At 34.8% G+C, this 16,853-nt stretch overlaps 1 protein-coding gene across 16 annotated transcripts; it reads left to right on the top strand.

Moving 5' to 3' along the window:
* The first annotated feature begins 1,083 nt into the window (after positions 1-1,083).
* On the top strand, positions 1,084-16,577 carry LOC125652917 (ras-like protein family member 12). 16 transcript variants are annotated; one of them, XM_048882396.2, is made up of 7 exons: positions 1,084-1,463; positions 2,891-3,167; positions 9,491-9,553; positions 14,517-14,573; positions 14,868-14,941; positions 15,362-15,549; positions 15,731-16,577. In XM_048882396.2, exons 2-7 carry the CDS (start codon positions 3,086-3,088, stop codon positions 16,047-16,049), a joined length of 783 nt encoding a protein of 260 aa, XP_048738353.1. In that variant the 5' UTR covers positions 1,084-1,463; positions 2,891-3,085; the 3' UTR covers positions 16,050-16,577. The 16 variants fall into 16 exon arrangements, with proteins under 16 accessions (XP_048738353.1, XP_048738361.1, XP_056021382.1 ...); XM_056165398.1 differs by having other exon boundaries at positions 1,437-1,496; XM_048882397.2 differs by lacking the exon at positions 1,084-1,463 and adding an exon at positions 1,484-1,673.
* Positions 16,578-16,853: the final 276 nt, after the last annotated feature.

Here is a 16,853-nt window from a genome sequence, read left to right as displayed (position 1 = left end):
CTACATTGATGTAAAATACACAACCACCACAAAACGCTCTACATGTAAAATGCTCTACATATATGTAATATACACAACCACCACAAAACGATCTACATGTAATATACACAACCACCACAAAACGCTCTACATGTAATATACACAACCACCACAAAATGCTCTACATGTATGTAATATACACAACCACCACAAAACGCTCTACATGAATGTAATATACACAACAACCACAAAACGTTCTACATTAATGTAAAATACACAACCACCACAAAACGTTCTACATGTATGTAATATACACAACCACCACAAAACGCTCTACATGTAATATACACAACCACCACAAAACGCTCTACATGTAATATACACAACCACCACAAAACGTTCTACATGTATGTAATATACACAACCACCACAAAACGCTCTACATGTAAAATACACAACCACCACAAAATGCTGTAATGTATGTAATATACACAACCACCACAAAACGCTCTACATTAATGTAAAATACACAACCACCACAAAACGCTCTACATGTAATATACACAACCACCACAAAACGCTCTACATGTAATATACACAACCACCACAAAACGCTCTACATGTAATATACACAACCACCACAAAACGCTCTACATGTATGTAATATACACAACCACCACAAAACGCTCTACATGTAATATACACAACCACCACAAAACGCTCTACATGTAATATACACAACCACCACAAAACGCTCTACATGTAATATACACAACCACCACAAAACGCTCTACATGTAATATACACAACCACCACAAAACGCTCTACATGTAATATACACAACAACCACAAAACGCTATACATGTCAACAGCTTCAACACTGATGAATCGTGTCTGTTATAGACCCCTCCCCCAAGTATTCTAGATCTTTATTTTTTTTGTTTTGGTAATTCAATTTTAATCATGATCTTTATATCAAAAATTAAACTGAATAAAATGTTGTCTCTCACTTATTCATACGTTATGAAAATGTATTTTTACGCGTGTTTTCGGTTCAACTGAGGGAGAATTCTAAATCTATATTTTTTGTTTTGGTAATTTAATTTTAATCATGATCTTTATATTAAAAATTAAACTGAATAAAATGTTGTCTCTTACTTATTCAAACTTTAAGAAAATGTATTTTACGCGTGTTTTCGGTTTAACTGAGGGAGAATAAAAAGCAGTAGTGAAGTTTACAGTATTTCATCGGGAAAGTGGTATGGCAGGCGTCTGCAATTTCAACACAATGTAAACAATCTCTATGTATCTACCGAAGTATGCTAATTACCCAATATTCTTAGAAAACCCAAAACTAATTCAAGAAGAGGCACTCTTGTAGTTTGAATGTTTTTGTGACTTGCTACGTGATCGCTTATAGGATAACGCTTGACGACTGAAGATCGCGGCCGCGCTGTTGGGATGTAAACAGTGCCAGGAAGAGGGTGAGTAGCAGGTACTCTTCAATTGTTAAACAGGTGCGCTCATAAATCTCCTGCTGTCGCTATGATCTGGATTAATATTCTTACAAAGGGCTTTTTGTGTCTGATTTTTACGGAAATGTGATAATTATCATATATACGTTGTATAATATTGTTTACGGATATCAGACGTCAAGTCCTTCATAACAGTTCTCATTTTTTTTCTGTGAAGCAGTAAGTAGTTTTCTGTAAAGTTATTTGTGAAAATTTATGAGGATATTAAAAAAACCCAACAACAACCCATAATTGATAAAGTTTCTGTTCCTCTGATGAGGATTTCAGTTTTATTCGATCTGTTGAAAGGTAAAGTTTTTAAATATAATTATATATAATCATAATGACAATGTCCAGTGTTGTATATACTGATACCAGTGTTAAATCTATTGATTCATTGTACAAATGCTACCGGCTGGTTCCGTGCTCCCCATGTGCCTTTTTCTCACTTTGTGACATTTTCCAGTTATATGATTTTAAATGAATTATAATAAATGTAAGAAATAAAGAACTACCCCGTGCCTATTTTTGTACTATCCTCAGTGTATATTTCTGAAACTTTCCATTCTTTGGCAAACCTTTGGCGAAATGGTTCTTGTTTCCGTTTTGATAAAATAGCTCCCCTTTCAGCAACAGGTTATAATCTATATCTCCTTGGAAAGTAAACGCTTTGATGTATCTAATATATTTTTTTTTATTTACATGCCAGGTTTTGAAGACATCGAGACAGATGTTATGGGATGTTCGCAAATAAATGCTGCTCTTCAAGCACTTTGTATTACGTTTGTCTGTTTGATAAAGGTGCATTTTAAATAATAACATATACCATGTTCGCGCAGGTTTCTCTTGTAGTGGAAACATTTTTTTTTTGTTGGTATTACTTTTGAATATAGCATTTTGAATTTGGTGGAATGCCTTTCAGTGCATACATTCGCACATGACCGTTTTAATCTGAGGGCGTATTGTTTTTTTTAAATCGCTGAATAGTCGCCCGTTTCATTTATGCTTGATACGTCACCGTTGCGTGTTTAATTAAACAATCACGTTTATTTATTCCCCTCTATCTCAGCTGGCTGGTGAAAAATGAAATGAAACTTCTTTAAATTAAAAAAAAAATTTAACAGCGGAGAACGCAATTTCTTCATCAAAGCAAATACTTTTTGTGAATAGATGTGTCGAGTAGGTACGGCGATTATCACGAAAATCTGGAATAATTCTGGGAATGCGATATTTCTCTGTAAAGTATATAACTTATAATCAAGCAATGTTTTCCGACATTAGAAACGGTAATCTCTGTGCATGATAGATTGTGTCAGTTTTGCGTAATTGGCCGCAGTAGAATACGCACTACAGGTTGATTTGCACGTTAACCCGTTGGTTGTACTCTCTTTTTTCAGATGCCAAATAGCCGCTGAGTGGCCGCTGACCAAATTGTACAATGACTCTCAACATCTGTTCCTTCGGCTTTCATTTCATTTGTTTTGTGATTAGGTGATTCCAAGCCGATTTTATTTTATACGAATTTTGTGCATTATTGCATGAAGATGAACATACCAAAAAGACGGTGAGCTGAACAAATCTCGTTATTTGGAATGAGTGGAAGGCGGGTAGGGGGCAAACCCGTCCCGGAATATAACATTGTGCTCTTGGGAGACCTTGGGGTTGGAAAATCAGGTAAGTTTGAAATATAAAAGAGCAGTGTTCTTATCAATGAGATACATTATTTTTTCGATCTTTGGAATTTGTTTACAATATAGTAAATTACATGCATGTTGATTATAATTAGCTTACCAGGGGAGGGGGGGGGGGTCATAAAAGCACAAGTGAGCTGCATTAGCAACTGTTTGATTTTTCTTCTTCGCTGCTATCAAAGAAAAAATGTTATTTGGTGAATTCTCTTCAATGAATACGTGAACCAGCCTGCTATCTTGCTTATGGATCGGGGATCTGGAAAAGAAATTTATTTTTACAGAAATGTTTTTGGAAAAAAATACCATGCATCTATGCACAACACTGAAAACTATGTGTCGATTCTATACTGAACTCGTATACGATTAAAATCTTCAGTATCTTTTTGTTGATGTAACTTCCTGCACAATTGTTGTTTTTGTTTGCCTTCCATTGTGATACACACAGCGCTGGTGCTGCGGAAATGGATAAGATTGTGTTACTGGCAGAGAAGCAATTAGCAAAATACTGGTAACAATTTACCACCTGTGCAACACACTGCGGCGTCACTGCGGTCAGTTCGGAGTAATGTGTAGTACTATAACACAGTTCCTTCTGAGTGATGGGCGTTTCTGGAGAGATAACACTATTATTATATCGCTCTAGCACCCTTTCATTCAGTGGGTGGTCCAGGGAACTTAGCTCCACGTATTTATCACTGCGTATTGTTTGAGAATGCTGTTATATTTTTAAAATGCAAAATATAAAGACGGAGTTGAACATATTTTATTGCATGAATAATAATATACAAAAGGTTCGAACACAAGCTCTAACAACTTACGAGGCTCTCGCCTAAGATTAATTGATAGCAATTGTCACAAAGTATGCATAGCCAAAATAGATGCCATAATAATACATGTACATATAGCGTAGAATATATTACCCAGCCTGTTTCTAGATTAATGTATAAAACTTCTTCGGATGCCAAAATTGGCAGTGCTGTTAAAATTCTACACGTAGCTGCATGGAGCTGTACGTTTCTAACTATAGAACATCCATCCCATCCGACAGAAGCATATTCTGGTATTGGTATAACAAAAGGCACATACAATTAATAATTTGTTTCTACATAAAGTGAATTTAAGTTTTCCTTAGTAGTTCTGGGTTTTTTTATGCATTGTTTACAATATCGTTGATATACACAGGTCATTTTAAATTATTAGAAAAAGTGAGACCAAGACGTTTGTGAGAAGATATATCTAATTGACAATTTTGAAAAAGCAGTCTTTGAATTGCATTGTGTTTTGCCTTGGTAAAAAATAAAACAAGTAAAATAAATGCGAAAAATTGTTTTAGATAAAAATTTATTAAGCCTGCATTGTCTCTAATACATTTATTGCGGCAAGTACTGCGGGGATGGCAAGTGATAAAGTTTTCAATATAGGTCTCTCGTGGATTGCAGAATACAAATTTACTTTCCAAAATACATGTACTAATGCTGTCTTTGATGGCGAAAAACAAATTATAGTGATTGTATATCCAGATTAGCGGATCTTAGGTCATTCTGTAATACATTGTATTCGGCTTTAATTTTGCTGCATTCAATTTTCGTTCTTTTCATGGTAAACCAAAAAGACTGAGCTTAATACTGCACCAAATAGTCAGTACAAGTGAACCGTTAATACTGCAACAAATAGTTATCACAACCGAACCGTTAATACTGCACCAAATACTTAGTACAACCGAAACGTTAATACTGCACCACAAATACTTATACAACCGAACCGTTAATACTGCACCAAATACTTAGTACAACCGAAACGTTAATACTGCACCAAATACTTAGTACAACCGAACCGTTAATACTGCACCACAAATACTTATACAACCAAACCGTTAATACTGCACCAAATACTTAGTACAACCAAACCGTTAATACTGCACCAAATACTTAGTACAACCGAACCGTTAATACTTCACCAAATACCTAGTACAACTAAACCGTAATTGTCAGTATGTGAAATGAACTAGAAAGTGCAGACGCGTAGAAAAAGAGTTGTATCCAGGAAATATAAGAACTATTCACTAAATCAAACCTTATTTCTAAAGCCTTATTTAAATAGGGAGCTTTACTCGTATGCAAAATGTTTACTCCGGTATTAATTAATTTTAACAACATACATGTATAAATTACCTCTGTACGTAAATTTACACCTGTGGTCTTGAGCAAGCACATATTTTTAAACTCACATGTTCAAAGGCAATTGTTTTGCTCCTGTGTGCGATCGTATGAACGCATAGCAAATTGCATGCATAGGCAGTATCGTTATTTGTAACATTTTCTCAACCTCACAAATATAATATGAGTTCACGGTCCATCAGATATGGCCTTAAAATGAAATTGATGGCAAAAAGCAAAATATTTCATTGGGGAAAGAAAAAAAAAACTTTTCTTCTACACACTCATGCGGGGGAGGGGTGGGGGCATTCGACTGGAATTCACATGCGTCAGACATGTGGAAGAGTTCTATTTCTTTTGAATGAAGCCATGGAAACTATCATTTTAAATGAATAAAGTAATGGTATATGCACCGATTTACTCACACTATCTAAAATAACACGTGAACACGTAAACAATTTACTTTGAGTATAGTTAGATTCTAGGTTTCATATAGGGACATTTCAGGCATTACATGTACATAAACATGTGGACCTTTCAGGCATTACATGTACATAAACATGTGGACCTTTTAGGCATTACATGTACATAAACATGTGGACCTTTCAGGCATTACATTTACATAAACATGTCCTTGATTGATACACTTACACATAGGTGCATACACATTATGTTTAAAGTACAATTTACAGTATATCATTTTATAATATTTGTATTTCCAATGTTTGTGTCTTTGACATCTTTAGAAATTGTAATGAAGAGGCATGTTCTCATGAATGCGCTGTGCAGTTGTAAACAATGCTTGTAAGAATATAGAACTAAATATAGTACATCTATTCTAACGGCCGAGACTTCCTACAGAAATCAAAGTAGAATGTAAATATAAGAAATAAATTTCATTTTGAAAATACATGAGGGAACGAACTGCGTCTTACGCGCTTCCTGAACCATGCCACCGTGAAACATCGCAACTACCCGCTTCCTGAACCATGTCACCGTGAAACATCGCAACTACGCGCTTCCTGAAGCATGCCAACGTGAAACATCGCAACTACGCGCTTCCTGAAGCATGTCACCGTGAAACATCGCATCTACATGTATGTAAGTTCATACCCTCATGTATTTTCAAAACCACAATTTGTAGATAGTCGATTGAACAAGGAAAGTTGAACCAGTATAAAATTTTGCGTAATAAAACTAATAATGATGATGATAATACATGTTAGTGAAGTAGTGTTGCCGTGTATACTAATGGGGAAATTCAGAGAGATGCTGTTTGAGGGAGAGACAGTGATAATAACCTCGGCATTGCAAAAGATACCACATGACGATGTAAAGTACTAATATTACACTAGATAACTCACGAGCAGTGGCAAATCCAGAGAATTTTCAAAGAGGTGGGCGGTTGAGACCCAAGTCCAACTTAAAAAGAGGGGGTAGGTGGGTGTGAAGACCCCAAAGTGACAAAAAATGCAGTATTCCTCAGATATCACTGTAGGAAATAAAAAGCATGTATTTCATATCAAGTTATATAAGTTATACACTTAATGCAAACTATGCATTTTAACTCAGTCGGATCAAAAAGTAATCAAGCTAATTTCCTATTTTAAAATTAAGTATTCTCCAAGTCGGAAAGTGAACGCCCCATTTTGAAATATTTTCAAACATTGCATAAAAAATTAGCATTTTTCTGCAACGCTAGCTACCTTCATCACCCTATGAAACAACAAAGAAAGCATTTTATTGTTTAAGTGATGTAACCGCATTGTTACGTAGACACCAAATTCTATTTTTTTCCTTTGGAGAATGCAAATCTTTCATTTTGGCGGGAAAAATCTTCAAAAGAAGCCATGGCCTGAAAGATTTCACTCATTTCTGTCAAAACAAACGTTAGCTATTTTCACCTATCATGAATTCAGCTATCCGATGATTTGGGGGGTAGATTCGTGGTTTCTGGATTCCAGATTTTATTTTTATTTTCGCTCTAGCGAAATTCGGAAGATTCAAAAGTCAGTTTCAGGTAAATCGAACATACTATTTTTGCCAATTTTCAATGTTGCCAGTAAGTACTTGGGACGATTTCTTATCTCTCTGAGGGGCGACTACTGTTTACATTGATCATTTGATCGCAGACCGACTGAAATGGTGCCATTACAACTCTATAGAGTCACGTGGTGGTAATTGTATTGGTTGCTATTGATGTGTTGGATACCATTTAGATTTTAAATTTAGAAATATTATACATGTACAGGGAGTTTAATACAAGATCAGGATTATAATAGGAGAACCGTAAACGGTACATACACATGTTATACGCCCGTGAGAAGGTTATACATGGGTATGGTGTTTTTATTACAAGGTGTTTTTTTCTTGACTTTGATTAGCAACCATGGCAAAAATGTCTGGAGTTGTAGAACTTTACTTAGGTTGTATTAACCATAATTAAGGTGTGACACACTTTGTTTTGTAAAATGTGAATAAAGGAAGGTCAGCAATTTTCATATCTACATATATCCAGGGTAGCTTATTCGATATATGGGTTAACCTACAAATATGTGGAACATAGCTTTGAATCTCGCAGAATTTTTATTTTTTTTTAATGTCACAATAAAGTGCACTTTTGCAAGAGTTTATGCAAAATTTATTACATCAGCTAAATATTACATGAATGTAACACTTTCCTTTATTATGAATTTCGTTGGTTCTCATACCTCCTTAAACTTCCCTCAACAAGACATCCAGATGATGAGAATCAGCATTCTCCTGAAGTTGTTTACAAAGGCCCAAGCTTTAAAACTGTTAGGGGAGTTAAAAGGCCAAACTATGCACTCACTAGGATACAGACTGACTACGTTCAACAACGTGTAATTTTCCCAAACATTGAAGACTATCACAATCCTTACCACATGCATACCTTCAATACCTATACAAACTCTATGTATAATAAGAAGGTCCTCACTTGAAAACCCTGAGAGGCGTTAGACAGACAATTCATGTACTATGAAATCCTAATAATCTTTTTTGGAATATGTATACAAACACTCTGTAGAATAAGAAGATCTTCAATAGGTATCCTCCATATAAAAAAGGAGCAAAACTCCTCCAAGAGAAGTTAGAAGGGATTAAAATTGCCACATGATCTAGAGTGACCCACAGAGAAGCTACATGTACATAGCAAGTTTCAGTTTAATAATATGCGATAGATAAAGAAACCCTGAACGTACGTACAAAAATCCGATAGATGCGGAAAATCCCGAACGTACGTACAAATATTCAATAGATACAGAAAACCCGAACGTACGTACAAACATTCGATAGATACAGAAAACCCCGAACGTACGTACACACATTCGATAGATAAAAAAAAACCCGAACGTACGTACGTACAGACATCGTTGTACCACGATACATCCCCTCTAAAGACTTGGGCGTATAAAAGCTGAATCTACACGTACCGCGAGATGTGGTTAGGGTCCCGGATCAATGACTGGAATTATTTATTTTAATGACAATTTCTACAAAAATAAAAGGATTTTATTCAAGAAGTCGGTTTAACTGGGTTCCTAATTTGAATTTGTTTTTTGTTGTTGTTGTTGTTGTTTGGGTTTTTGTCATTGAAACACGATCTCAATGTTTACTAGTTAGTACACGAGTATTATATTCTTTGATAACACGATGTTCACTTTCTCAGAAAAGATTTGCTTTTAATTTCCTTACACTAAATACTGGCAAAAATTCTGTAAACTTCTTACAGATAAATGTTTGATAGAGATGTCGTGCAAACAAAATAATGAATCTCGCTATTGTTTAGGGAAAACAACTGCAGAGACTGAACTCTGATGCAAGCAGTCTTTTAGCCACAACAATGCATGATTAATACCACTTTATTTAATTCTTACATTGTCGGCAGACTTTATGGCCAAGTGTAATTATGGCAAAGAAAAACATGTGTTGTTTGGCGCTAATTTTCCTCCAATATATTTTGTAGATGATGTTAAGATCACAGTCTCGATCCTTTGTTTTATTGGTTTTCAAGTTGCAGCTATTTGTTGTTGTTGTTAGCTCATTCAATAAAACACAACGAATTGGCAAAACCTCTGTTTCATTTTTTTTTTGACATGCATTATGTATTTTCATTGCTTTCGAATAGGTTTCCAGGTCCTAACCACGCCAGGAAAGATGCTATCGATTCCATTATCTTACAAAACTTGGGGTAGGGGTTATGTTTAATATGTCTGTAACTGCACTGAGAGGTACTAGACATTCACTATATTATGATTTCATCATCCTACAAAAGTTTTCTTTTTATTCCACTGGATTTTCCGAATATTTTTCTATTGGTTAACACATTCAAATGCATTTAAAGATATGCAATCAGATTTAAAAATCTTAAAAAGTTTTAAAATATATTTTTGAAATGTTACAACCTTTTCTAAATGTAACTTCCTGTTTAGGGAGGTGAGAGAGTTTTCACGTTGATGTTTTTATCAGATGAATTACTTCTTTCTAACAAACAATTAAAAGGGGTGTATTCCTTGATATGTGTATCATAGTGAGCGTATGGCTTATGTAATTCTCCACAAACTAGCGCCATTAAAGTCTGTTCCTTGGGCTTCACAGATAATTTTGGGAGAGCTTGATGAACCCAGGGTAATAATTTGTAGCTGGTTCCCTGTGATTGGAGTTATGATATACAACAGTCTCAGTGCATGTTAGCCCTACCAGATTGAATAACTCGGAAAGGTTTGATAACGAATCTTTCCTCCAATACATTATTACGTCTTTTAATGACGGAGAACGTCTCCCACCGAGGGTTTACGAGAGCAAGATATCAGAGACGGAAGACATTTAAGTACGATCTGTTTATATCGTTAACATACATGAAATCATTCATATTGGTATCTTAATTTCGCGCATTGTCGTCATCTATCATATTAATTTCAGCTACGCTTTGTTTTCCTGATAAAAACTAAAAACTGAATTAAGATCAACTAGCAAATAATTTTATTTCTGCACTGTTATTTCTCAGGTGGCAGATCACTGAATCTGAAAAGGTGGGAAGAAAAGATAATTCATAAATGTAGAAGTATTCAAGAATTAATTGCGGTGATCCTCACTTAGCATCACAAAACATAACATGATGCTTGTTGAAAACAGATGTTCATCATTTATTAAATCATGCTGGGTTGTGTATTTTTGTGATATTTTCATGAAAATGAAAAGCTACCAAAAAACATCAATAAATAACTGAAATAATATCATAATTCTTACTGGTGTTATTACATTTTCGGCATGAAAAAAGAATTGGCGCGACATTCGCTTTCAACCGGAAAGTTTTATCCCGGCGCCGTGTAAAACCTAAAACGCATTACATAAATTTTGTACATGTCGGTAGGGATAGTTGAGTCTGTAGGATCGGAAGTTCTAGGCGTTGGCACGATAAAGAACCCTCATTGCTACGGCCTTCAGCGTTATGCATATGTACACTTATTAAAGAGTAAAAAGTATTTCTGCACTGCTAACTTTAACTATACATGTATATTACTCCTCCTAGGCACCTGATACCACCTCTGGTGTGTCCAGGGGTCTGTGTTTGTCTGATTCCACCTCTGGTGTGTCCAGGGGTCCGTGTTCGTCTGATTCCACCTCTGGTGTGTCCAGGGGTCCATGTTTGCCCAACTAACTATTTTGTATTGCTTATAGGAGTTATGAGATTGATCATTGTTCCTTATCTTCACCTTTCATTCACGACTTTCATAGTTTAAAATTTTTACCAAAATTTGATAATTAATGTTATTATTATGATATTTGCAGAATATAAGTAGAATTCACCCAAGATTCATGTCAAATGTAATTATATATATTTTTGTGGGTCCATTTATGAATTACGAGGTAGACTTTTTAAAATGCTAATTAATATGAAATATGTAAGATTAAGTTCAAATAAAGTTCTTATAACATGATGATCCTAGTAAGTGTAAAAAAAAAACCTGTAACACAAATAAAACAAATAACAATAACAGATTTAAACGTAGGTGACTATGCATGGGTTGTAAACAAATTTATAGTGATAGCTGTAGTAGAAATAGCTTTATCAGTGCTTTAAATTCAATTAATTATATAGTGAAAAGTAGCAGTGCGGAAATACTTAGGTGTAGGTCAAAATATGACACGTCAACTAAAGCGGAAATACTTATGATCCTTAGGTGTAGGTCAAAATATGACACGTTAACTAAAGCTGATGACGTTTCTTCATGAATAAAAAATTCTCGAATGATATACTGAACACGATATACATGTACAAACAAAACAAAAGAACTATTGTAGGAGTTTGCGTATAGACTCGACCGTTTCCCGAAAAGCCTTCCTACATTGTTGTATGGCAGAGAAAGTAAACGTGGGTCTGACAGGAATCTGGCGTGCGAGGAGGGTGAAAGATTTCATCGATGATTTGTAAACATTTTTCAAACAATTATCATTATTTGCTTTCTTTGGGATTTTGAAATGGGTAAATGTATCTTGAAATACTTCTGGGTTTACCTGTGTCCGAACAGCGTAGTGACATGACGAATCTGACGCAAAAACCCCTCCACGATTCTAAAATCAAAGAATATATTGCTTCATTTTAAAAATGGAGAGATGACCCAGAGACAACAAAAATGTGTACTATTCTGACATTTTTTTTAGAGGGAAATGCACCAGGTCCAAAGATAGTGATTCTACTTTTAACATCCAGTATAAAAGAGTCTTAAATAGCTCAGTGCATCCGCTTCTGATATCAGGGGTTGGAGCGTTGGACATTTTGAGTTTGAATCCTGCTGGGGTTACTTATTCTTTTTTCTTTATATTTTGTGCGGTGTATACAAGCGAGCGAAATAGATTGTCACATATTTTAAATGATTGTCTTTTTCAACCTTTTCGTTTTCTGCTAGATGCATACGAACGCCAGTGTTGTTGTACATAGTATAATTGCGTATAACACATTATGGCATGAATATTTTAGACACATCTTACAGTATCATTGATTTATCCAAGAGACCCTTTTGATGAAAAATATTAGATAGAAAATTTGAGTCTGTGGCCGTCCGAGGTACTAGACATGAAATTTGAATTGTTTCGTCTCGATAATTCCAGTAAAATGCACATCTCTAGCGTCCAATTTCTTTGTGAGCATTTTTCGATAAACCTTTCCTTACGATTGACGGGTTGGTAAAATGAGTTCGCTCTAATTTGTTGTTCTTTGTACAAAATTCTTGCAATCATAGAATTCCGAACATTAATCCAATATTAAGTCTAGTTTTAATAACACGTTGGATGTTATAATTTTGTCCGCTAAAAAATACATTCTTGAAAATATTCATTGTTATTTCTGAACATCTATTCTAGCTTATTGTGATGAGCAATGTCAAAAACTTCTAATAAATAAAAAAGATCATATCTAATTACTGACAGGTAATGGATGTGGGCCTTTCTGACACAATATCTTAGGGATCTGGGCGCATGAGAAACAGAAAAGAATCCTCAAGTTTTTGTTACAGTTTTACAGTTTGAAAAAAATCAGCATAATTTCTGTCATAGGACAAAAAAACAAAACAAAACAAAAAAACCAAAAAACCAAATCGGAGAATTTTTACTTGATTTAATTGTACATTTGAATATGATTTTACATGATATTTGCAGCAAAAGGCTTTTTTTCATCAATTTCCTGTCTATCATTCATCGTTTCTCAAACTCAAAAGGAGACAAATGTGTTTTTCTTCCAAAGAACTAATTCGTTAAAGATATATGTGCTGTATTAAACAGGAATTTGGTCGATCTTTGTGCCGTATTAAACAGGAATGTGGTCGATGTATGTGCCGTATTAAACAGGAATTTGGTCGATGTTAAAACCCAGACTTGAATTTTGTCAGTATGATAAACTATGAAAAATAATACGATTTGACAATTTTGACAAATTATATACGAGTATTAAGGGAGTACTGGTCTGCTCAAAGTAAGGAGAAAAGGATGATTTTCTAATGAATATTTATGAAGGAATGACGTTTATGGTGGATGTGCGCAAGCGCGCGAGAAAAATATTAGAAAGACCATGGGAGATGAGATACGTTTACAGTATGTAGTCGTACTGAATGGTGATTTCATGGTAAACATGAAATTGACCCCCCCCTCCCCCTCCATTGCTTTAAAAAGTGATTCTCTCTACCCTGTTTCCGTCCGACTTTTTTTTTTTTTTTTTATATTATCGCTGAATGTGTTCCGCCAACAGCCTGCAGGCTGTTCACGTTGCCATGTAATTGTTGACTTTCGAAATTCCACGTGCAACGTCACGTGATCATTGATATTCTCGAAATGGGGCCTTCACTATCCGACTCGGAGAATACATATTTAAATAGGAAGTTAGCCTGATTGCTTTTTAATCCGATTGGGTTAATTGCATAATTTGCATAAATTAAGTGTATAACTTATAAAGCGCATTTGATTATTCCTACAATAATATCCAAGATCACGGTATAGATATCTTTAAATGAGTTAACCATGAATTGTCTCTCTTTGTAATGCTAAAAATAGCATCTAAGAAAGTTTAGCTTTTTGTAACCTTGATCTAAAATTCAAAATGGCATTGGATTTTGACTTAGAAATAGGTGTGAATTTTGGAAGCACAGAAGTTGTAATTGTATATCATGCATGCTCCTAGTTTAGTTTGGTATGTGCTGAATTAACTGTCATTTTTGGTTTGTAGGGGGGCCCTTTGCCCCAAGAGGAATATTTCCCAAATTAATCATCATTTCAACAAGTCCAATTCTAAATGAAATTATGATCAATGCTCAAATGTAACTCTAAATTTCATCTTTGACCCCTGAACTTCAGTTTAAAAAGCTAATGCTAAAACAGTATGCGTCATGCTGATGAAATCGGTTTGCTTCCGTCTATCACCCGTCTCTCAGCGATAAAGCAATTGTACCGTAATATCAAAGGTACGTGTGTCGCATAATAGACGAGTAAACATAGATGTCTTTGTTTAGTCAGTGTTGATGTACGAATCGAATGTGAAATGCTGAACATATTTATTTCTAGTTCCACGTGTAAAATGAAACTTTTTGCTACCTTAGATTATAGAACAATTTATGAATACTAGAAGAGAACGCTTAATTCAGTCAGTGAATTTGTTATTACAGCCCTTACAGTTAAATACATAACCAGAAGATTCATCATGGAATATGATCCTTGCATAGGTAAATGATTATTCATAGGTAAATGATTATTCATAGGTAAATCTGTATTCATAGGTGAATATGTATCTGTATTCATAGGTAAATCTGTATTCATAGGTAAAATTAGTATTCATAGGTAAAATCTGTATTCATAGGTAAAGTCTGTATTCATAGGTAAAATCTGTATTCATAGACGGTCAATTGATATCCACAATTAAATCTTTATTCAAAGGTAAATCTGTATCCACAGGTAAATCTGCGTTCATATCAAAATATTTCACTGTTCATTATGTTTATCCATATTATCTAAAACAGAGGACACTTACACCAAACAAGAGGATATAGACGGGCAGGAATTGTCGGTGCACGTGATGGATACGTGCGATAAGGTAGGTAAAAACGTAAATCTTATACAAGTACATGCACTTAAATAAATTTGAAATGTTACCAAAATGAAATTATTGTACATTTCCATCGCACTTACGTATTAATGCTCACAAGAAATACATGTACTACCTTGTTGCTTAGCACTACCTCACTTTAGACATTATTTTTTTATGGAGACTACGAGGGCGAGTCAATAAGTAACCAGCCTAACTTATTTCCGATTGATACCCACCTCTTCTTTTTCGATGTAATTGCCCTCTTTTTTATGGAGACTACGAGGGCGAGTCAATAAGTAACCAGACTAACTTATTTCCGGTTGAGATCCACCTCTTCTTTTTCGATGTAATTGTCCTCTTTTTTATGGAGACTCGTACATGTACAATTAGTAAATATTTTTATCAATACATCATTTTCTGCTGTAGGAAGACAGTGACCCCCATAGATATTTACGCTGGGGAGACGCCTTTATGGTTGTGTATAGTATCACAAACCGAGACAGTTTCCAGACTGTCCGTAAATACTTAGAAACCATCTCACAGTTCCTGAAGGCAGCTAACAAAGATCTTCCAGTCGCCATTGTTGGAAATAAGATTGATCTTGAAAGATACAGGTACATATGAAGGAAACGAAGACTGTCATAATCTGTAAAACAACTGCTTGAAAATGATATCCATAGTCTAAATAAAAACAATTCTATCAGTATATGCATGTATGGAATTCTCTTACAAACAAGGAATGCATTTTGTGTTCCTATCATATTACACTAGTTGTCATGCTTGCTATTTTGTCAGACAAATCAGCAAAGAGGAGGGCGCTAGCTTAGCAGCAGAGTATGAATGTCTGTTCTTCGAAACAACAGCAGCAGAAGAATTTGAATACGTGGAGGATATCTTTCATGGTCTCGTACACGAGATTCAACGAGAACGAGGCGAGAAACACATCCATTTTCAGCCTCTCTTCATCACGGAGGAAAAGTTCCAGTCCGCTCAAAGAGGAGGTCGTCCTAAATCGCCCCGGTCTCCTGCTGACCGGAAAGAGGACAAAACGGGAAGCAAGAAAAACAGTTCTAGTTTCAAGTTATTCAACAAAAGCTTTAAAATCTTTAATTAGTAAACACAATTATAGGTTGTGACACAAAGTTTGGATTGTGTTTAAAACATGATAGAGGTTTGCTAAAATCCCCTGATATTTATGATGTTTTGATGTATTTACATTTAAAAATGTATTTTTAAAGTTAGCTTTACGAAAGATCATATTCATCATTATTGATTTGTATCATAGTAATCATTATTAATTCCATATAAAGAGATGTGATTATTTTTTAGCTAAGTCATATTCTAGTTGTTGAAAGTAAACACATTTAAAAAAAAACTCTCTAAATTTATTATATCCAAACATTTATCACTGCGAGTTTGACATTCATCACTGTGAGTTTGACATTCATCACTGTGAGTTTGACATTCATCACTGCTAGTTTGACATTCATCACAGTGACTTTGACATTCATCACTATGAGTTTGACATTCATAACTGTGAGTTTGACATTCATCACTGTGAGTTTGGTATTTTTGAGGTCTTTGGAGTTTTAAGAACGCATATTGTTTGATACTGTTACTGAATATTAAAATTTAGCTTATATATTATACTACATTATATATATTCATCACTGTGAGTTTGACAATCATCACTGTGAGTTTGACAATCATCACTGTGAGTTTGATAATCATCACTCTGAGTTTGACATTCATCACTGCGAGTTTGACATTCATCACTGTGAGTTTCACATTCATCACTGAGTTTGACATTAATCACTGCAAGATTGACATTCATCACTGCGAGTTTTGTACTTTTGAGGTCTTTGGAGTTTTAAGAACGCATATTGTTTTATACTGTTACTGAATATTAGAATTTAGC

The sequence above is a fragment of the Ostrea edulis genome, chromosome 5 (genome assembly GCF_947568905.1).
Source record: "Ostrea edulis chromosome 5, xbOstEdul1.1, whole genome shotgun sequence".
NCBI lineage: Eukaryota > Metazoa > Mollusca > Bivalvia > Ostreida > Ostreidae > Ostrea > Ostrea edulis.
Note: the sequence above shows the minus strand (reverse complement) of the source record. Positions and strands in the feature narration are given on the sequence as shown.